We start from the raw sequence: 22,426 nt of genomic DNA, 5'->3' as shown, positions 1-22,426 counted from the left end.
AAAAAAAAAAAAAAGAAAGAAAGAAAGAAAAGAAAAGAAAAAGAAAAAAGAAAAAGGAAAGAAAGAAAAAGCTTGAAAAACAGCAGGAAGAGTCACCCTGTGCCCAGTAGAAAAATGTGTATTCTCAGTGGCAGCCACCATTACAGGGCAGATGACAGGTACAAAGAAGTGCTGAGTCTAGACGCTGAGGACCCTGCGCATCACCTGCATCTGAGATGTAGAACCTGTGTGCTGGAAGTGGCCATGTCACGTGGGATGATGGGGTTGTCAAAGAGCTGACAACCATGGCCCACACTGGCATCCCTTCCTTACTGAGAGCTAGGGAAGTTACTGCTGGCAAGCAGATGCCACAGAGGCCCAGAAAAGGCAGCACTTGGGAGCCAGAGAGAGCCTCGTCGTCGGTCATCCTTGGTGTGCCTCTTGCTCCCTCTAGTGGCAGAGCTCAGCACTGTTGCCTGCAAGCAACAGGGAAACCTTGGAGTGGAGGGTGGGGGGGTCCATCTCCAGGATAACAAAGAAAAGCAGGGAGGGTGCTCAGGAGCTGAGGGGCGAGACTCTGAGAGCTGAGAGAACAGAACAGAGGAGACCTCACAGGCCAGAAGCATAGCAGTAAAGCCTAAGGGAGAAAAAAATGACTGTAAACCCACAATCTAGAACTGTTGTGAAGACAATGAAAAGAAACAATTCAACGGGATGTCAAGACGGAAGAGGCTCAGAGCTCACACATCTGGTCAGAGCAGACTCTGAATCTAAAACTGGAATGAAAGTCAGGCATGATGGTGCACGGGGCTTTGACTCCAGCACTTGGGAGGCAGAGGTAGTCAGATCTTTGGGAGTTCGAGGCTAGCCTGGTTTGTTATACAGAGAAACCCTGCCTTGAAAAACAAACAAAAACAAATTGTGGAACGAAACCAGAAGTCTTTTGGAAAAATCAGAGAAAATCTTTAGATCTCAGATTGGAGGGAGAATTCGCACACTGCACCAAAAGCGAGTCCAGAGGGTTGGAGAGAGGGCACACATAGAGAGTGTGCTACAAAATCCACTTAAGCAAGGAATTTGAACATCTGCAGAATGTGGGGGATTGCTATCCTGGAAGTGCTAGAATCTCCTGCAGACAGTGATGGGTACCTCTGTACCCAACAGAAATGCTCCCCTGTGGACCAGAGAGCAGGAACTCGAAAACTCACCACAGCAGTCTTCATACTGGCCAACAAAGCCATCCTTCGGGTAGAGAGGACTGATATCTTCACAATTGTACCACTTAAGCCACGTGCAATGTGTACATCTCAGAGGGCTGAGCAGAAGTGGCCGAGTGCAGGAGTGTAGGCGAGTACAGGGGAGTGTGGAGTGCCAACAGCAGCAAATGCCCTGTTCCTGAGGGCACCTTCACACGTGAATCCGAGTAGTGACATTGTAGCATGTCGTTTTGTGTGCACTTCAGCTGTGTGGCACATGACCTGCCATCTTAATAAGACAGACCTTTGAAAACTTTGAACACCGCTGGATGGGTTGAATCAGTGAGAGGTGGGGCAGAGCGCAAGGAATCTCAAAGCAAGATGCAGAGACAACGTAGTAATGAGGAATGAAGATAAATGTTTAATGAGGCAGGGGATGAGGGGGTACAGAGGCCAAATCTAAACTGACAAAGGAGAGCGCTGTGCACTGGTCTGGATGGGAATGGCACCTCAGTGGTGATGCTTAGAAGGACTAAGACCTATGGCCTTGTTCGAGATGTGTCATTCCCAGTGTGCCCTGCCTCCTGCTTGTAGAAGATGTGAGCCCCTAGCCCCCCTGGAACTGTAAGGCCGGTTAATCTCTCTCATATAAATTGCCTTGGTGTCTTTTTTTTTCCCCCCCGAGACAGGGTTTCTCTGTGTAGCCCTGGCTGTCCTGGAACTCATTTTGTAGACCAGGCTGGCCTCGAATTCAGAAATCCGCCTGCCTCTGCCTCCCAAGTGCTGGGATTAAAGGCGTGTGCCACCACCGCCCGGCTGCCTTGGTGTCTTATCAGAGACTGATGGACAGCCTCATGGGATCGACCCTGGCAGCAGGGCATCGCAGCAGAAGTGGGAAGCTGCTGTCGGAGGTGAAGACGACGTCCTGACACCAGTTGAAATCATGGCCTAGATCAGACCGGCCTAAAACGAGTTAAGGCACAAATCCCCAGTAAAAATGGGACTCCACACACCCTGCTAGGGAAGAAATTTCTGGAACAACCTGAAGCATAGGCATGCGGACTAGCCTACTAGCTAGCAGGGTCCTGTAAACATAATGCTATGTACCCAGCCTACAGGCCTTAAGGACCCTGAAAGTGGGACCGAAGACAGAGGCTCAGAAGCTATGCCTAAGGGACCAGGAGCCACTGCTGGCCCCAGGGCCAGGAAAACCAGAGCCAGAGGGTAGGCAGAGCCTGTGGCCAGTCAGCTGCGGCCTGCCTAGGACACCAGGCCACCGAGGTCTAACACCGTCCTCTACCCCACACCACTGAGTGCTTCCACTGGCCACATTCACACAGGTAAGTGGGCTCAGGAACACCATCCACAGATGGAATGGTGTCACTGTGGGGTAGGAACAATCCTGAACACCATGGCCTTACAAGTGGAGACAGCACTGGGGCTGTGGGGGTGGGGCATCTGCTGCTCACTGCTGTTTGGCTCTGGGACACGTCAGGACCTTAGGAATAACTCCATCATGAAGGCACCATCTCTTCTTTGACATGAGGACTCCCTATCACTGACTGTGGCCATTTCAGAGCCTCTGAGCCAGACACCAGGGACCACAGATGCCTCTCAGCAACACACAAGTTTGGTCTTTCAGTTCCTTGCACTGACCCTCGGGCCATGAGGGCCCTGTGGGGGCTGTTGCTTCGCAGGCACGGGCTCTGCCAGGTCCATTGGCAGCATGTGACCAAAGGGCTGAGAACACTGCGCTGTCTCTGCAAAGCTGCATTCCTGGGCCCTCAGACTTGAAACGGTCATGAGACATTGTCCATTTATCTCCAATTATTTAGAACTCGGGTCACAAGACCCCGCCCCACAGCCTAGTTTGCACATCCTTCTCTCCAGGGACCAAACATCCCAGGGTTCATGGCACATGACATTAGCTCCTAAACAGAGGTGAGTACCCTGCGTCGTGAATATCACCCACTCAAGTGATAGCTGCTTGTGGCCTCATTTTCTACTGTGTGCACATGTCCACGTGGAGGCCAGAGGATGACACTGGGTGTCTTCCTCCGAGACAGGATCTTAGCCTAAAAGGTCACTGTTTGGGCGGCATTAGTCTGCGGCCCCAACAGTAGGGCTATAGGTGCGCTAGGCTATGGCCTGCCTCTGTTCTCTATGTATGGGCGGTACCTGCACTGAGCTCTGGTTTCTGCCAAGCATCTCCCCAGCCCAGAACTGTCTCCACAGCAGCTGGTCTGGGACACAACACAAGGGTGGACAGAGCAGGATGACACCCCTCTCTAACCACCAAGAGCCAGCCATCTGAACAGCACACACACGTTGAATGTCTGAAGACCAGCTATGGAGGCTGCTGCTCCACACTCCAGAAAGCTATGCAAAGCTCGTCTTTATTGATGCTGTGCATTCCCTTCTGCTCTGCAGCGTATGCAGAGTTCAGAGCAACAGAGCCACAAGACCATCATCATTCCCTGTAAAACAAGGCCGGCCTGGCAACACAGCCCTGATGCTTGCTCAGCCTGCTCAGCCCGGACTGAGGCTACAGGAGTGCATCGTCACAGAGAAACAGCACCAACCGAATCTGCCTCACACCAGCAAGCAGCTACGGAGCCATACGGAGCTCCAGCAGAGAGCTTCCCGGCAATGCTGTGAAGGCAGGACCCGCCTGCAGGCCTCCCTACAGAAGATCCCAGGGGACGTCACTGTGGGCACTGACAGGCAGACGGGCGTGGCGCTGTGGGTCAGTGTATCCTTCAATGTGAAGGCGCTTCCACACAGCTATCGACTCATTAGCTAAGCTAACACCGCCTGTCTCCCCTGCAACCTGGACAGGAGCCTGTGCTAAGTGACAAAGGCAGTCTCTGGAGACCAGAAAGATTGTTGAGCTTGTGCTGGGGACTGGGCCGCCACGATCTCCCTCCCAGGCAGAAGGGATGAGAGAGCTGCCCATGGGGCCTCAGGGATGAGAGCCCAAGGTCAGCAACTAAGGGCTGACTGCCCCAGGCACGCCTTTTTGGTCTGTCCTGGGGACCCTGGGAGGGGGCTCCTCTGCCGCCTCTTCTGCTGCTGCTGCAGTCTCTCTTCCTTTCTCTTCAGGTAAGAGGTCATGTTGTCAAAGGTGGCCTTGTACAGGCTGCGGAAGCCGTCATCTACACCAACAGAGCCTATGGCAGGACAAGAAGAGATGCCATGTGAGTGACTTGAAACATGGCCCAGGGCCAGCACTACCTCCTCTCACAGAATGGCCTTGGGAATCCTACCTCCCTGACACTCAAATACCCTAAACCTCATGTGACCCAACCCTTGGGATCCACACTCAGGATGGACCTGGGGACTTGTTCCAACAGAATGTGGAAGGGTAGAAGTATGGGGGAAAGTAGGGACGAGGGCTTGGCTGACATCTTGGCTGCACTTTCCCATTCATTCACTGACATAGCCAGCAGCAAGCAGCAGGTCCTGACCTGAATCCTCCAACCATGGACCCTGCCCAAGGGGAACCCGAGACCGGCCAGAGCCAGTCAACACCAGTGGATGGCAGGTGGTCTACAGAGGCCACAGGAGCTACCAGATCCCGGCAGGCTGGCCACACTGCAGCGGACTTCCTTGAGTGTTAAGTTCAGCTGCTATTGGCACAGCCACGCAGCCAGTCTCACCCTGCTGAGGTACATCCCAAAGACAATCAGTGCTGCATGCTAGAGAGGACCCTTAGGCCACCCTACTGGGCAGGTGGGTGTGGTTCCCACCTCCAGCAGGCAAGGCTTAGGATGCACAGGCTAGCATGGTGCTCCATCTGTGTATGGAGCATCTTAGACGTGAAGACAGGCTTTGGCCTGAGACGGCACCAGGAAACCCTCAACAGAACCAGACTGAGCAAGGCCCAGCAGAGCCCAGAGGGCCAGCCAGGCAGAGCATGAGGATGGACAGTGAGAGACCGCAGGATAGCTCAGGAGGGAAAGGCACCTGAGCCGGGCCTGACAGCCTGAGCTGCTTCATCCCGCGTGGTAAGAGATTCCGACATGCTCTGCAGTTAGGGGTCCAGGGTGAGCAGCCGGGGCCAGGGGACACCCACCTACCTCACCTGCCTACCACTTTTATTTCAACTCATCACAAGCTAGTCATGCTCCAAGAGAGGATCTCAACTGAGAAGTCGCCCCACTAAACGGCCTGTGGTGGGCACCCCTGAAAGTCTAGGAACCCTCACTTCTTTTTTTCTTAAAGACTTATTTTATTTATAGGAGTACATTGTAGCTGTTTCCAGACACACCAGAAGAGGGCATCAGATCCCATTACAGATGGTTGTGAGACACCATGTAACAGTTACTGGGATTTGAACTCAGGACCTTTGGAAGAGCAATCAGTGCTCTTAACCACTGAGCCATCTCTCCAGCCCGGAACCCTAACTTCTAAGAATCGCCTTTGCAACCTCTTTTCTGAGTAATCGTTTTCTCATAGAGACTGGGTCTGGGTGGTCCTGCCTGCATGAGCATTCTCTGGCCCAGTAAATACAAGCAGCAACTGAGTCCCTGCCCCGGCCCCCACACCCTCAGTTGCTTCACTACAGACCCAATAGAGCTCTCACCTTCCAGCATGGCCCAGCTCTCACGGAGATGGCTGCAGAGTCTCTGGGATGCAGCAGTGTCTGAAGCCGCCTGCAGGTGACAAGCAAGCCGGGACTGAGCGTGAGCAGGCAAAGGCCTGGCCGGGCCAGCCTCAGGCACGGAACCAGCCTCGGGCAGGGGTGGCCGAAGCTGGCCAAGAGTTCCCAGTACTGTCCTCCCTAGCTTACCCAAAGCCTTATGGGATAGTGCTCCGTGTACATCAGCACCCCAGCAAAGCCCACGGGCGGGCGCAGGGCCCGTACACAGGAAGGGCACACCCACATCAGCTGGTGCTGCCTTCAGCAATGTGGGATGAGATGGGTCAAGTTGGGACCCATCTCTGATGGCAAATTAACCTCCTGGACATAGGAACCAGTACTCAGCCCGGGACAAGTGGCCTCAGGCTACAGCCTGAGGACCTAGATCTGATCAAGCTGAGGAGGTTCAAGGCAGTGAGAAGATCTCAGCTCCACCCTGCCACACCCCCACCGAGACGGCTCAGGCCGAAGAGCTGCTGCATATTCTCACCTGCCACTCACCGCCCACGGGCCTCCAGAGCTCCAGGGGGGCGTCACGGCAGTCCTGTAGAACCCACAGCCCCCGAGTCTCCTCAAATCCAACATCCCACACTCGGTGAGGGAAAGTCAGGCGCTGTCTGAACACCAGCCGCTGTCTGCTGCCATCAAGCTGGAAGACGAAGACCACGGGAACGCTTTCCAGGAGAGAGAGACTGGGGGTCACCACCACAGCACGCGCCCACGGAGCGCTCTGCACAGACACGCTAGCACTAGGCCTGTCTCCACTACCCTTAAGACCCCGAGCCACCCACGCCCTGGGAGACGGGACGCGTTTGTGGCCCGAGTTCTGGAGCAACTTGCTTTATACAGCACGAGTACGGGACAGAGTGAAATGGCCACCCCATTCCAAGTGGATAAGTCAAGTGCTTCTCAACCTGTGGATGTGACCCTGGAGGCATCATATGACCCTTCCACAGGGACCGCCTGATGCCATTAGCAAAGCATATTTACATTACAATTCCTAACAGTAGCAAAACTGCAGTTAGGAGGTAGCAACAAAAGTAACTAAGGTTGGGTCACCGCAACAGGAGGAACTGTACTAGAGCATTAGGGAGGCTGAGAAGCACGGGTGTAGACAGAAGGGCTGGGTTCTGAAGAGCTGCTCTCTCCTCTCCAAACCTATAATATTCTCATGTCTAAGGAGGGCAAAGAGCAAGCCCAGGCTTCACAGGAGAGAATGAAGAGCACCAGCCACCTGAGAAGGGGCAGTAGGAGGAACCTCCATTATACCCAGCCCTTCAATCTGCCCCGTGGGTGCCAACTAGCCACTGACAGTGAGACCCGCTGTCTTACCACTCACACAGAATCGCCACATAGCTCTCCTGTCCCCAGAATGCAATCCTGGATGCGGCCAACCCCTGCAGGGAAAAGCAGCTGCTTAGCCAGGCCTGTTCCCAGTGGAGCACCTTTCTCAGTGGAGCCTAAGGGCGCAGGCACCATGGGTCCCACGTAATGCCAATGCAGGGCAAGAGTCCACAGAAACAATCTCGAATCACCAGGAGGGGAGCAGCCAAGGCCCCTGTCCTCACACACGACCCTGGCTGTCCCTGCAGGCCTGTGATATGCCTCCAAAGCCACAGTGGGAAAGCAGCGACACATGGGAAGAGGGGCTAGGATCAGAGACACCCCTGTCCATGCTTCCCAGGACAGGAGGTGATATATACAGAAGCTTCTAGAAGCCCCAAATTTTGTGAAGTGTAGAAGAAAAAAAGGACGTGCCTCTCACTGGCTGGCCTGGGGGAGGGCAGGCACCATGCCACCCAATTTTAAGCTAAGCAATCTGGGAACACCCCTGATGCCAGAGGAATCATAGGTACATAGGAGGTGCCAGGGGGCACTCCATGAGCACAGAGAATGCTGGCATGTGCCCCCAGCACTGACAAAACACAGTGAGGCTGTCTGCCATCATCATCTTTGAATACTCAAGTATGCCCGGAGACCTTCCTGTAAGCCAGCCCGTGCACACACAAGGTGAGATGTGAATTGTTTCCCATCAGGCATTGCAGAACTGGAAATCCTGTGTGTGTTCCCCAAACTGTAAGAAGCCAGACACATGCAGCAAGGAAACATTTCTCAAAGACTTCCCCATAATGAGAACAACAGGAGGTGGCTGGAGAGCACGCAGGTACCTTGTGGCCTGGCTGCTCTCTAGGCTCCTGTAGGCTGGCCAGGTCACAGCGCTGCAGCTGGCTACCACTTCTGTACTCCCAGAGTCTCAGGGTGCCATCCTGTACATAGACGAAGAAAGGGTTACATGTGGGCTCAAGAGGCCTGCCCAGAAGCAAGAAAGGAGGGGAGGGGAACCAGACAATGAAGGTGGCTGGGTGCACACAGCTAGGGCTCCCTTATGAAGAAAACTCCATAGAGTACAGCAAGCTAACCAACTGTGCCAGAACCCTAGGAAAGCCTCCATGATGGCAGGCGGGTCAACAGGCAAAGGGACCAAGATGGCCAGAGTCCCCTACTTTCAACGCCTGCTGTGCTGGGACCAGGCAGGCAAACACACATGGGCACATAAACTATATACACAGCTGTGACCACCCAGCAGAAAACACAGCACTTACCCCAGAGGAAGAAAGCAGCAGCTCAGGATGACTGGGCACGACAAGGATGCGGCTCACAAACCTGTGGGGAACAAAGCTAAGTCACCCAGAACACGGGAGGGAGTCCCTCACCCTGCTCAGAAAGGGAAAACACTGCCAACCCACCAGTACCAGCAGGTACTGAGAACATGCTGGGCACATTTGAGTCCCCAACATTACACCTGGACCAAGGGTGGCAGGGCCCAGTTCTGCCAGAGGATTATAGCATGCAGCTCTGTATGGAGACACTACCTCACCCTGACCCACAAACCTGCCTCCATTCAAGATGCCTACACGCAGGGTCAGTGAGCCTCAGAGGGCAGGGCAAGTGAAAAGAGGAAAGCCATGCCACTGAACACTCAGAGAAGCCCCCAAGAGGCCTCCATATAGCCACCCACAAACCCCAGCCTAGCTCTGTGGCTTCCAATTGCACAGGACAGCAGCAGCCACTGGGCCACCAGATATGCCCCTGAGCAAGCTGGCTCTCTAGGAACCCCACACCTACCCTGCAAGCCTCCTGGAACCCCACACCTACCCTGCAAGCCTCCTGGAACCCCACACCTACCCTGCAAGCCTCCTGGAACCCCACACCTACCCTGCAAGCCTCCTGGCCAGGAACATGATCTCCAGTGCAAGCAATAAAACTACCCTTCTCCTAGCTCCTTTTATATATTTTTAATGTGTGTGCCCTGTCTGCATGTATGCCTGCAGGCCAGAAGAGGGCATCAGATCCCATTACAGACAGATGGTTGTGAGCCACCATGTAGTTGCTGGGAATTGAACTAAGGACCTCTGGAAGAGCAGCCAGTGGTCTTAGCTGAGCCACCTCTCCAGCCCAGCTCTTTTGTTGTTTTGTTTTATGTTTTGTTTTTCGAGACAGGGTTTCTCTGTGTAGCCCTGGCTGTCCTGGAACTCAGTCTGTAGACCAGGCTGGCCTTGAACTCAGAAATCCACCTGCCTCTGCTCCCAAGTGCTGAGATTAAAGGCATGTGCCACCACTGCCCAGCTTCTTCCAGCTCTTTTTTTTTAAATCTATTTATTTATTATTATATGTAAGTACACTGTAGCTGTCTTCAAACACTCCAGAATAGAGCATCAGATCGCATTACAGATGGTTGTGAGCCACCATGTACTTGCTGGGATTCAAACTCAGGACCTTCAGAAGAAGAAGGCAGTGCTCTTAACCGCTGAGCCCTCTCTGCAGCCCTTCTCCCAGCTTTTAACAAAGACTTCAATTATCGTTCACAAGACCCAGGGCTCCTAGCACACGTTGGTTCCTATGGCTCCCTTCATCCCCATCACACCAATACCAAGCCACTAACCTGACCCAGGCTTGGCCTGCAGCTGGCCTTTGACCGACGGCTGCTATTTGTTAGACTAGTTATATAGTCTTAGGCCCTCCAAGAGGAATAAGCTGTGTGCGTTCTACAGGCCTACGTCATACCAACTTCTCAGCAGCTAAGAACGGGAACCAGTCTCCACAAGGCTGAACTAAACTGAACCATCATATAAAAGGCCACAGGAGGGGTTCCATCCCTGGCACTGCAGAAATCCCAGAGGCTAGCTCACAGGTACTGTTCATTCTCAAGTCACTGTACTCAGTGACAGGTTCCTGTGGAAGGTACAGGGATAAAGTTCCCCTAGAAGTAGGCAATGTCAAGCAGAAAATGGCAAAGAGGAGCAAAGGGCTGCCATGTAAACACCAGTTCCACGAACCAGCAACATGGCAAGATCCTGAGGCAGAAGTGCATGCCCACTGGACTGAGGCTCGGCAGATCCCAGCCCGGAGTTTTCAATGTGAGACTGTAGAAATGGGCTGAGGAGCACTAGCGCAGGTTAAGTTCAAAGCAACTGCTTCACACAGCCCACAGCCTTGGATTTCTGCAGCTCTCACACCTGAGGGAGCCATGGGCCCGATATGGCCTTCTGAGTCTCCAAGTAGCTCTTAGCATGGAGCCCCGAGCAGTCTGCCACCAGCACCAGTGCCCTGACCCATCCTCATCCATTAGACCCAGACGTCCCTGTCTGGGGAGGGCACAGGGTTGCACTTACTCTGTGTGTCCCAGGCAGAAAGCCTCGATGCTGTGTGGGGCGGCAGCCCAGCTGACCCGGATCTTCTCATCCCGGTCTGCGGTGAGCACAAACTGGTCATCAGGACTCACGGCCTACATTGCCAGGGGCAACAGAAAAACAGTCACTTACTGGGGGGCCTTGCAAATACCATCAGAATGCTTGGATTTGCTCCAGTCCACCCTGAAGGCTTTTCAGGGAGCTGAAGTGCAGCTTGGAAGAGCACAGAGAACTGGCAGGCACAGAGGAGCTTGCCCTGCTGGGGGGGGAGGGGCCCTCAGAAGCACCCAGTTCCCATTCCTCAGCTTAAATAAAGACCAGAGCCATATTTGCCACCCACCCATACCTGCTACACCCCTCCCAGCCCCACACTGTACAGCGACAGCCAGAATCACACTAAGCACAGCCCTTGATGCCACCCACCCCAGGCTGTCCCAGTTCTATAGGCTGGAGGCCATGTTCACGGCTAAACCCTAGGAGAGGAAAGAGGGAGACCACAGGCCAAGTAGCTCTCACCACCCCAGAGGTGCACAATGAGCATCACTCGCCTGTCAGTGCCACTCCAGCCTCCTGCTCTGGGATCCCCATGCTTCTCCCGCCTGGCCCTGCCCAGACTGCCCCTCTCCAGCCGTGGCTGGAGCAGACAGTGCTGCCTGTGTGTTCCCATGTACCACGTCTAGCAGCATAGAGAGGTGCCCAAGCTCCAGCCTGCCGCATCCATCCGGCTCCAACACTGAGAAGGAGTAGACGTCTCCAGACTTGTCAGCCACCAAGACTCGATCCTCTGCGGCTGTGAAGGTCAGGGCGGTGCACCTCCTCACCACCGTCCTGCAGAGTCAGAGAGCTGAGCTGCCTTGCGCCCCAAATCAGCACAGGCCCTCCTTAGACCCTAAAGCCAGAGATGGTCCCAACTTAAAATGGCTATGCTCATAATGCTTTGACGTCACCTGGTGCAAAGGGGTGGCACACAGCCAGCTCTCACTGTTGGTGACTATAAAGCAGGCCTTCTCCCACAAGGCCTGAGGTGACGCTATGCTGGGATGCTCCACACGGCTGAACAGTTCTGATTTAGGAAGAGCTAATGGGGTTTGGCCCTGTTGCAGTGTAGGAGCAGAATCTGCACCTGACACTGCCGACAGTGGTGCCCCAAACGTAAAGCAACACAATGAGCCAAAACAGACAATGCCTTCAACCTATTTTACTTTTAGAACTCCCCCTCAAAAACTTTAGTCCCAGCACTTGGAAGGCAGAGGCAGTGGATCTCTGAGTTTAGGGCAGCAAGTTTCAGGACAGTCTTAGTTACACAGAGAGTAACTAAGTAACAAACTCTCTTTTTGAGCCTGCCTCAAAATAAATAAATAAGTAAATAAATAAAAGCCTAAGATATAAAAACAAAGGCAGGCAGGCACATCTCTGAAATCCCAGCACCCCAGAGGCTAAGGAAGACTGAGAGTTGCAGGCCTGTGTCACGAGCATTTGCTATGAAACACCCCCGGCTTTGCTGTGTTTGAAAAGCTCGCAATAAAGTGCTGGAGAAGTTGTTCCCCACCCCAGAACCTTCTGCTGCTCAGCTGAAGGAGACAGGTGCTAGCCATACTACAATGCGTATATGCTCTCTGGACCCCAGCCCTGGGGTCTCCCCACCCCCACACATCTGTGACTCTGAGTCAGGAAGGCCACAGGTGCTATCAGGCTGGCACACCCTTCAAGTGGCTGTTGGTGCTCTCCATACCCAAGAGCAATGTGAGCCACAGGCAACAGAGTGACACGAGTCAGCCAGAATCCCCAGTACAAGATACAGACAGGGACAGTGTTGGAGACCACTTAAATCTGTCATATCACCCCATTCAGGTCCCATGGGGAGGTCTAGCTCAAAGCTGATCCAGTTAAGGAGCATTGGTCCCAGGGGATGGCACCCAGACCGCTTTTCCTGGTAATTCAGCCTCCATTGTTCTATCCCTGCTCTGCGGTGCACACACCCTCACCACAGAAACTTTGCCCCCCCTCTGCCCCCCGTTTCCTTTGTTGCTCAGCACAGGCAGTAGTCACAGCTGAGGAGCCGAGCCGAGCCGACGCTGGGGCAGCATAGGACCTGCAGCCCCACAGCAGCGGGCTGGCCATATGCAGGCCTGAGACAGAACCTGACACTCAAGGACAGTGTTCCACAAGAGACAGAAGAAGGAAGGAGCTGGCTGCACTGCTGCTCGTCTGTCTGTCTGTCTGTCTGTGCAGATGCAGACTCAGTGCTCCAGCAGGGTACAATGGAGAGCAGGGGAAAGACAATTAGGCTCTGGGGCCGATGAACCAAAACAAATGGCCTGAGCTGCCTAGCAACCATGTCTGTGTAAATGGCTTCAATGAGCAATTGTACCAAACTCAAACATAAGCTCTACACAGGGGTCAAGCCAAACCACTGACGGTGACCATGAGGACCAGGTTTGAAGGCATGGGCCACCACACCTGGCTTCTCCCCTCAGTCTTTTTGGGTTTTTTTTGAGACAGGGTTTCTCTATATAGTCCTGGCTGTCCTGGAACTCACTCTGTAGGCTAGGCTGACCTTGAACTCAAAAATCTGCCTGCCTCTGCCTCCCAAGTGCTGGGATTAAAGGCGTGTGCCACACCACCGCCTGGCCTCCTCTCAGTCTTATGAGGGAGAGTTGTGGATGACAGTGCATCAATTCAGAGTGGTAGGGCCATAGAGACTACCGCTTGATGGGCCAGGAACCCTTTATTTGCCTTTTGGGCCAGAGACCGGGGATGCCAGCGAAAGAGGAAGGCACAAAAGGACAGATAAAACGTCTAGCTTTGGGTGGTTTTCGGAACAAGAATCTTGTGCGTGCAGCTGGGGCATTCTAGAAAGTGTTCTGCAGAGAGTGACAGCACGTGGGCAGAGGCTGTTTGTCGGCAAGAGCCTGGGTTGGCAGAGCTATGGCTAGACAGCTGTGACAGGCGGTTTGAGATCCTTGGTGCCTGGCAGAATCTAAGCATTGTGGCTCTGAAGGCTGGCTTGGGGCAGCACCATATGTAAATGGGAGCTTCAGGGCTCAGCAATGTGACACATTGTCAGAGACTGCCCCCTCCCCCCTCCTCTGGAGCCCACCAGAGAGGAGAGCACGCACTGTTCTGTGGGCTCTTGGCTGTAAACCCTGAGACCAGAAGGTTAGGGAAGTGCCTAACACCTGCCGTGGCATGGTGTGGGCTCAGCGGGTGTCTGCCTCAGCTCCTGGAGTGACCTCCCTGCACACTCCTCGTCCGATGATCTGACTTGGGCCCTAGCGCCAGGGTTTACCCACAGCAGGTGCCTTCCTGGAGTTGCCTCTGTGCCATGGTCTGAGAGGTTGGCGGTGACCATGGGCATTTCTGCCTGGAGCTGAGTAGCAGTGGTATGGCATGGGAAGACTCACACAGGTGTGGTGGCCCATGCCTTTAAACCTGGCCCTCTCTGACTAAGGTCCAGCCTGATCTACAGAGGAAGTTCCAGGACAGCCAGGGCTATAGAGAACCCTGTCTCAAAAAACCAAAGAAGAAAGGAGGGAAGGGGGAGGGAGAGAAGATGGAAGGTGGGAGAAAGGGTCATGAAGGGAAGGAGGGGAGAAAGAAAGGAGAAAGAACAGAAGGAAAGAAGGAGAGACTGAAGGTGGCAGCGGGCCAGCACTCAGGCCTCAGGCAGGGAGCCCCAGAGCAGCTTGGGGTTCCCAGTGGTATGCAAGATGCACAAACTCAAATACATGCAACTGTTGAAGCCAGGCTGCAGGACGGGTATAAAGGTTTCCCCAAGGGATCAGGTTCAGAGTCCACAATGTACAGTGACACCACAGTATGGAGTACGGCAGCCTCCAGTGTGAGGGGAATGAGAACCCTCACTCTACTTGCCTGTGGCCATCCTGATCAGACCCCCTTCTTGCTTCCCTTCCTCACACTCAGACTTCTCAGTGGACAGACAGGGAAGGACTTCACCTTGTCCTACTAACTTCATGAACCCAAAATTCCACAGGAGTTGTTTTCTCAATTTTGATTTTCCAAAGGGCTCTTACAACTCTGTAAAAAGTTTGAAAGTCCTCTCAATGAAAACAAAAACAAAAAACCTGAAAGATACAAAAGGAAATTCACAAAACACATGCGACTGTCCAATGTGCAGAAAGCCACACTGCCTCACTGGCAATTGAGATTGAAGATTTGAAAACGCTGCGTGATGAGAAAACACACTTAGAAACTCATGCAGGAGCTGGAAAATGGCTCAGCTGTAAAGAACTCACTGTTCCTGCATGGTAGGCCACAAGCACTGACCTCAGCTCCAGGGGCTCCAACATCTTCTTTCAGCCTCTTCAGGCTCCGTGTGCACCTGAAGTGTGCACACAGACAAGCACACCGTGGGCCCACCCAGTGGTGTTCTATAGCCACAGCAGGCTCCGAATGAGCCCTCTCCATGCCTGTAGCCTGCACTGCTGCTGCTACCTCCCTAACCTCAGCAACTTAATTCCCTTTTCCCCCACACTCCTTCATCCTGGGAGTCTCCTAGCCATGCTGCTGGACGGCTATGCATTCCCATGATCTAAAAACGGAAGGTCAGAGGGCTGTCTGAGCTCACAACCTAGTGAGCCCATAGCACAACCATGTAAGCTATGTGAGCCACAGACTGGAGGCTAAGGGTGCAGGCCAGTGGGGAACACACTGAGAACTAAGGGCTGTGCCCCCAGCACCTAACTAACAAGTCACAGATCATCCCACCTCATCCCAGACTGGCACACCAAAGCCTGTGCTGTCACAGGTGGCCAGGTGACTCTTGTGCCTACCTCTGCAGTCAGTCTTTAACCTAGAAGGGGTCCCATCACATTCTCTTAAAAACCTTCTGTGTATATGTGTGGGTCCCCATGTGTGGATACAAGTATGCATGTGCTACATACAGCACACACGTGAAGGTCAGGACAACCTCAGGCAGTCCTCCCTCATTTTGTTTGAACAGCAGTATCTCCAGTTCTTTGCCGCTGCATTCACAGGTTAGCTTGTCTGCAGCATAGAGTTCTCTTGTCTCTAGCTCCATCTCTGCTGGAGTGCTGTGATTACAGATGCAAGCCTTCTATGTCCAGCCTTACGTGGGTTCCAGGACAAAGGCGCTCGCTGCCAAGCCAGAGGACCTGAGTTTTATGCCCAGGACCCGTGTGGCAGAAGGAGAAGTGACCCGAGCACACGCACAGGTATACATATGTAGGTACATGTGTGTACACACACCAGCACATGCAAGTAAGTACATTTAAAAAAGAAAGCCAACGTCCTGCTGGAGGACCGCCTCTGCCTGTGGAGGGCCTGAGGAAGCCTGGGTACGTTGAATGTCCTTTTGTTAATTTACTCTGCTCTGTTTCTAAACAGTACACATCTGCTATCATCTAAGATGCAAAAACACACACGGACTAGCTCAGGCCTCTTTTTCTAAGCCGGCCGACAGAGGGCAGATGGCTGGATGTGCTCTTGCCGACACCACCTAGTAGTAGCTTGGGTTTTTTGGTTGCTTTTTTTTTTTTTAAACTCATCTCTTAGAAAACAGGATGAACTAAAAACCCACACAGCTCAGCTGATGTTCCTGAGCATCAGTAGTTCAAATGTCACGCCCATGGCTACCCTGACTGGATGAGTGTGCAATGTTCCAGACTCACGTGCTTAACCACTTCATCCACAGCAACAGCATGGTTCTGAGAGCTACAGGACCTTTGAGAGAGAAGGTCTAGCTGGCATACGTAGGCCCTAGGGTGGAGCGTGAGAGACACTGTCCACAGCATGGTTCTGAGAGCTACAGGACCTTTGAGAGAGAAGGTCTAGCTGGCATACGTAGGCCCTAGGGCGGAGCGTGAGAGACACTGTCCAGCCCTGCTTTCTGATCCTAATATACCCATAGATGATCAATCAACACTGTAAGCTTTGCCCACACCTTTCCTTCCCACACACATCCTGACGCTCCCAGCACCACTCCTGTCCCAAAAGCGCATCCTCTGAGCGACCAGCCTGAATAAATCCTCCTTCCCTTGAGTTGCTTCTGTCAGGGATTTTGAAACAGCAACAGAAAAACTGATGGATCAACTCAAGCTCAGCGGTGCGGGTGGAGATGGGGGTGAGGCCCTGGCTGACTCTGTTCAGTGTGCTGATGCCACAGAAGAATCAAGAGATTCAGGGGACCCAGAGCATCTATATTAGGTTGTCTGGGCCCCAGCACTAGGTACCACAGTGACACCCGCCTCTATGCACAGGGACAAGGTGGCACTGAGAAAAGGTGGCATCTCGGGGACCATAAAGTCACACAGTCTCCTGCTCCTCAGTGCCATCATCACCTACACTTTCCTCCCCCAAAACCACGGGCCCATCTCCCTCCCTGCACACTGACTTCACAAACAGCGGTAAGTAATGCAGAGTGCTTATGGAACTCCTGGGAGAGGGGACCAGAATAGCCAGCTGTGCTCCTGCCCAGCTGCTGGTCCCACCCAATGCCCAGCCTGTCTGTTATCTTCTCCTCAGACACACAAGGATGAACCTCATCACCTAGCTTACACACGTGCAATACCCGCTCCACTTACCCAGAGCCCCGACACTCTCAGAGCCAGAGTGTGAGCTAGCTAACAGTCCCACTCCTGCTGGGCATGAGGCTGCAGCAACATGGAAAGCAGGAAGGCACGGTGGCACTGAGTGCTGGCACTGCAGCCAGAGGAACCTCTACATAAACTGGCTCTACCTATCCAAGCTGAATAGCCCGAAACTGGCGACTTAACCCCCATCCCACCCAATGTGAGAGGACGGACCCACGCCACCCCGACATGCTGTTAGGATTCAGTCAGTTAATAGCCATAATGCTCTGAACTTGGGGTCTCACACGCGGCTGGTACTTGAGGTTAGCTGCTTGTCACCACAGTTACTGTCACTACGGCTACTGACATGCAAGTACAAGGAGTGCACAGGCCATCTTAAATGACTCGATGTTAGCATTTCATACCTGACACTCAGACATTGCCATGGCTTTGTACGGAAAAGAATCAGACGCTTACTGTCATCTGTTAAAGCAAAATAGCGGCCAGACTTGGAGAAGGTGGACGCCAGAACCGTGTCACTCCCCCTGTCTGTGGGCTGTCCGTCCTCCCTGAAAGGGCGGGGGAAGAAAGGCAAACAATTAGGCCTCGCCTGAGTTACCGGGCTTGTCCATTCAAACACAGGTAAGGTAGAAGATGCTTGTTCATGTGCCAGAGCACAACAACAGACTCAGGGGACCTGAAGTTCAGAGAGTAGCTCTAATTTCCCAACTCAGCATGGTAACATCCAGGAAGGACTCTCAGCGACCACATGGCCTAGCCCTCATGGGCATGGACTAACCCAAGGCTGGAGGCATAGACCGAAAAAATTAATAACAGACCGAGTCGCAGGACCAAGCCACCACACAAAACAGTCACATCTGCTTCGGACCTTTCAATTAGTTAATTTCCCACACCTGCCCTCAACGCATTTCGTTTGAAATGGTCACTGCTGCTGGGCGATGGTGGCACTTGGGAGGCAGAGGCCACCTGGTCTACAGAGTAAGTTCCAGGACAGCCAGGGCTACACAGAGAAACCGTGTAAAACCAAAAAGAAAAAAAGAAATGGTCACTATTACTTTAAGGAGCCAGCAACAAAGATGAGTACTAAAGAAATTAAAATTAAAACAAAACAAAACATCCGAAAGCCCCTGAGAAGGTATACTTATTCTGAGTGCCTACATTTAAAGTTACTTCCACGTTTCTTTCTGAAATGGAACTTAGCCTAGCCCCACAGCTAGGTAACAGGAACTAGGACTCCAGTGAGGATGAAATCTCTGGGCGGCCTCCCCACTCGGCACTCACACCGCAAGGAGTGTGCTTCCCCACCATCTCACCCTTTCTCTTCTGGCGAGACCTTCTTCTCTGCAGTACTGCAGTCGAATGTGAAGACGCAGCCATCATCACTAAAGGGAAGAGACAGGAGTGAGCATCATTCTCTTGGAACAGAAACATTCCAGTGTCATTACATTATGGGTCTTATCCATGACAGAGAAGAGCCAAGAACTGCCACTGCTTAACCTCCTAATAGGACACATCAGTTCAGCGTGGCATGGTGGTGCAAGTCTGGAATCAATGTAGTCTTCTTCTAGCCACCAACCTGTTGATTCTAAGAAATTATGTTCTGATACTGTTCTTTGTTATGTTGGTAGTTTCTCTATAGAACAGGCTGGCCTCAAACTTGGATATCCACCTGTTTCTGCATGAGTGCTAGGATCAAAGGTGTCCACTGCTGCTGCCCCCTGCCACCTCCATCTCACGCTACCCCACCCACTCTGATATTGGTTTTTCTTTTTCTTTTTAAATTTACTTATTATATATATGCATGTATGTATGTGTGTGTAATATATACATACATTTATATTCTGTAATACATATATATTCTGTTATACATACACACACACACACACACACACACACACACACACACACACACACACACACACACACGTTCTGCCTGCATGTATGCCTATATACCAGAAGAGGGCACCAGATCTCAGGATTGATGGTTATAAGCCACCATGTGGCTGTTGGAAATTGAACCTCTGAAAGAACAGCCAGTGCTCTTAAACCTCTGAGCCATCTCCCAGCCCTCTGATATTGTTTTCAACCCGGCTTTGCTCCCAAATTTAAAACTGCCGAGGTTGTCCTTACATAATTCAGAAACAAGTCTCGCCTGCCCCCGTGAGCCTCAGGCCCTTACTCATATGAGAATCACATACTTTCCAAATTAGAACTTAAGCTCCCTTCTTTTGCTCTGACCCTGCACCCTGGCACATGAAAACATCCAGTACTGTTGACAACCTGTAAAGTGGCGCACCAAAGACTTTTCCCATTAAACACTTAACTACAGAAAGAGGAGTCATTTTCCAAGTCTGAAACTTGGATGGCCAATGCCACTCCCCAAAAGGCACACACTGAGGAACATTCCTAATCTTTAAATGTCAAAGTACCAAAGCTAAATGGGAAAGAGGAAAATAAAAAAGCAGCCAATACGGGCTGCCACTGATCTTCTAGGTTCGTGGTAATTAACTACTTGCTCAAAGAATCCTTTGACCGAGCACAACGTAAAGAGAGAAATAACATAAAGCAAAACTTTATGTCGTGTTAAGGACCTTTAGGGAGATGCCCACTTCAGGCTCTATTTGCATCCTGGGTTTGGGAGGTGTCGAGTTTAAGAACCCAAAAACCCGCGGGTCAGTGGTGGCGCACGCGGATGTCTGAGTTCGAGGACAGCCTGGTCTACAGAGTGAGTTCCAGGACAGCCAGGGCTACACAGAGAAACCTGTCGCGGAAAAAAAAAAAAAAAAGAACCCAAAACCTCTGAAGAGCAACTAGAGCCGGGTTGCTGGACGCAGACCAGGGAGAGGGAGCACGTTTTGTTCCCAAGCGGGTCAGGATTGAACGCCCAGGACCCCCAGAAGCCTGAGCAATGCGACACCCACGTGACCCAGCCTCCAACGCCGCGCAGGCGCCACAGAGTCCGGAAGTGGCCCTACTCTTGGAGAGAGCGCCCCGGACCCGCCGTGCAGGTTACGGGGCGATGGGTCCAGGTGAAGGGGCGCCGAGGACGGAGAATCCAGGAGGACACGGAACATGGCCGGTCCAGCACCGCCGCCCTGAGCCCGAGCCTCTTACCTGCTCGTAGTGGAGAAGGCTAGGAACCGGCTGCCTCCCCGCACCACCAGCGTCTGGGCGCACAGTGCCAGCCCCGCCGAGCTCGCCATGGGCCCGCCCGCCGCCTCCGGACACGTGCGACGCGCAGCGCCCTTCCTGCTGGCGCCGGCCAGTGACGTCACTCGGCGTGCCGGCCAGGAGCATGCGCATAGGGCAGGGAGAGGTCCCATTTGGGTGGAGTGCCTGGGAGGTGGTGACGCTATATACTGATTCCCCGCGTGCTTTTCGTGTTGATTGGCTTTTCGGCTCGTCGGGTTAGGTGGTTCCTCTTGGACAGAGCCTGGTACTCAGTGTGTGCCGGTTTAAAAATTTAAAAGGCTGCTGTGTACCGTCAGTACTGGATCAGTAGTGGCAGGCTCACTATGTGGCCGTGTGTGCGTAAGAGTCGCCGTGCTACTCACTTACCATCCTCATTAGGACAAAGAAGTCTTGAACCCCAACTGTCAAACGTGTCTATCTAACCGTGTGCCTGCCCAGATCACCAAAAGATTCGTTCCATCCATCCCAGAGACTCACAACGTCCAGAATGCTGTGGTCTCTTATAGGTTGGATATGGACAGCTCCTAAAGAGAAGGTTTGTCTGCCCCACCCACCCAACACACCCTAGTGAAAGTAAACAACTTGATCCGTTCCGTGTCCTGTTTCAAAGCCGCCACTTACCACACTGTGTACAATTGACGGCTGCGCGGTTTTCCGAGTGAGTCCATCTTACAAAGCAGCAGCAATTGGCTCCATTTTTAACCTCAAACTGAGAACGAGTCTTCATTTTACTTGTGCAAGTAAACAATCTCCATCTGTCTAACAGCATGGATTGAAATGAATTACTTGTGCAAGCTGAGAGGTGGTAGCCCAAGCCTTTAATCCCCCAGCACTTGGGAGGCAGAAGCAGAGAGATCTCGAGTTTGAGACCAACCTGGTCTACAGAGCGAGTTCCAGGATAGCCAGGGCTAGACAAACCCTATCTCTCTTTTTTTATTTTAAAGATTTATTTATTGTTATATGTAAGTACACTGTAGCTGTCTTCAGATACACTAGAAGAGGGCCGCTTGTCGGAGCCAGAGGACAAGAGTGAGGCTGAAGTAAAGAGGGCAACTGAATGAGAGCGAGAGGACCACCGCTCTGCTGGCAATGGCAAGGATATGGCCTTAATGTAAGAAATCTTTTATAGTAAAGCACAGTGAGGCTAAAAATAGAATCTAACAACGATCACGTAGCACAATTTCTTAGTATTTTCTCATGGCAGAAGCATGCCCACTTCTTCATATCTTACAGTAAATATTTTCCCCATGCCCAAGTGCATGAAGTTAGCTTCCTTGACCCTTGCTCGCACAGCTCTCAAGAGCCTTGACTTTCTTCCAAACACATCTTGGGTTCATGGAGCAGTTATGTCCTCAGCTGCAGGGAGATTATCAGGAGGTGCCCCCTCCTTGCCTTTCAGCAGAGGGGCCACCCCTAAACCTTCCCCTATGCCAAAGAACATTCCCACAGCCTCAGATCTCATTACAGATGAGCCACCATGTGGTTGTTGGGATTTGAACTCAGAACCTTCCGAAGAGCAGTCAGTGCTCTTAACCGCTGAGCCATCTCACCAGCCCGAAACCTTATCTCTAAATAAATAAATAAATAAATAAATAAATAAATAAATAAACAAAAAAAATTACTCGTACAAATGAAATCACCACCTACAGATGTGATTAAGTTAAATCATGGGTGAGCCAAAATCGTATCAGAGAAGCCGGGTCTTGAGCTTCTCAAACACCATAGCAAAGAGAAATGGACTATAGAGAGAAAGCAGTAGCCTACTGCCAAGGCACCACAGACCCCACCTGTCACCATGCCCTCCCACACAGTGCTGACATTGTGGACAGGCATGAACGTATCCACGTATGCAACAGCTCACTAAGACACGCATGAATGTGACGGTGGCGTCGGGCAAAGCACGGGATCCTTGGTCTGTCACAGGTCTGAAGGCCACTGGGCAGAGTTAGGCCTCGAATGGGCCTGAGCTCTGCCTGCCTCCTAAGAGTTAGGCCTCGAATGGGCCTGAGCTCTGCCTGCCTCCTAAGAGTTAGGCCTCGAATGGGCCTGAGCTCTGCCTGTCTCCTTAGAGTTAGGCCTCGAATGCGCCTGAGCTCTGCCTGCCTCCTAAGAGTTAGGCCTCGAATGGGCCTGAGCTCTGCCTGCCTCCTAAGA

At 52.5% G+C, this 22,426-nt stretch overlaps 1 protein-coding gene across 2 annotated transcripts; it reads right to left on the bottom strand.

Annotated features, from left to right (window-relative positions):
- Positions 1 to 1,576: 1,576 nt before the first annotated feature.
- On the bottom strand, positions 1,577 to 20,352 carry Wdr4 (WD repeat domain 4). 2 transcript variants are annotated; one of them, XM_031347811.1, is made up of 11 exons: positions 20,195 to 20,352; positions 18,394 to 18,462; positions 17,485 to 17,628; positions 11,180 to 11,336; positions 10,491 to 10,603; positions 8,421 to 8,481; positions 7,986 to 8,084; positions 7,150 to 7,214; positions 6,308 to 6,491; positions 5,761 to 5,830; positions 1,577 to 4,345 (listed from the first exon to the last, which is right to left on the bottom strand). In XM_031347811.1, the coding sequence occupies exons 1-11, from the start codon at positions 20,281 to 20,283 to the stop codon at positions 4,158 to 4,160; spliced, it is 1,239 nt and encodes a 412-aa protein (XP_031203671.1). In that variant the 5' UTR covers positions 20,284 to 20,352; the 3' UTR covers positions 1,577 to 4,157. The 2 variants fall into 2 exon arrangements, with proteins under 2 accessions (XP_031203671.1, XP_031203670.1); XM_031347810.1 differs by lacking the exons at positions 18,394 to 18,462; positions 20,195 to 20,352 and having other exon boundaries at positions 17,537 to 17,628.
- Positions 20,353 to 22,426: the final 2,074 nt, after the last annotated feature.

Source organism: Mastomys coucha, unplaced genomic scaffold (assembly GCF_008632895.1).
Source record: "Mastomys coucha isolate ucsf_1 unplaced genomic scaffold, UCSF_Mcou_1 pScaffold3, whole genome shotgun sequence".
NCBI classification, from domain to species: Eukaryota; Metazoa; Chordata; class Mammalia; order Rodentia; family Muridae; genus Mastomys; species Mastomys coucha.
The sequence above is the reverse complement of the archived record's forward strand: the minus strand, read 5'-3'. Positions and strand labels throughout refer to the sequence as shown.

Excerpts from the sequence above, each read along its gene's own strand:
- Wdr4 (XM_031347811.1), bottom strand. The coding sequence starts at position 20,283 with ATGGCGAGCTCGGCGGGGCTGGCACTGTGCGCCCAGACGCTGGTGGTG. Across the intron at positions 10,604-11,179 it reads TCTCTATGCTGCTAGACGTG|GCCGTGAGTCCTGATGACCA; the intron begins GTACATGGGAAC and ends CTGGCAATGTAG. Across the intron at positions 4,346-5,760 it reads GAGCTGGGCCATGCTGGAAG|GCTCTGTTGGTGTAGATGAC; the intron begins GTGAGAGCTCTA and ends GTCCTGCCATAG.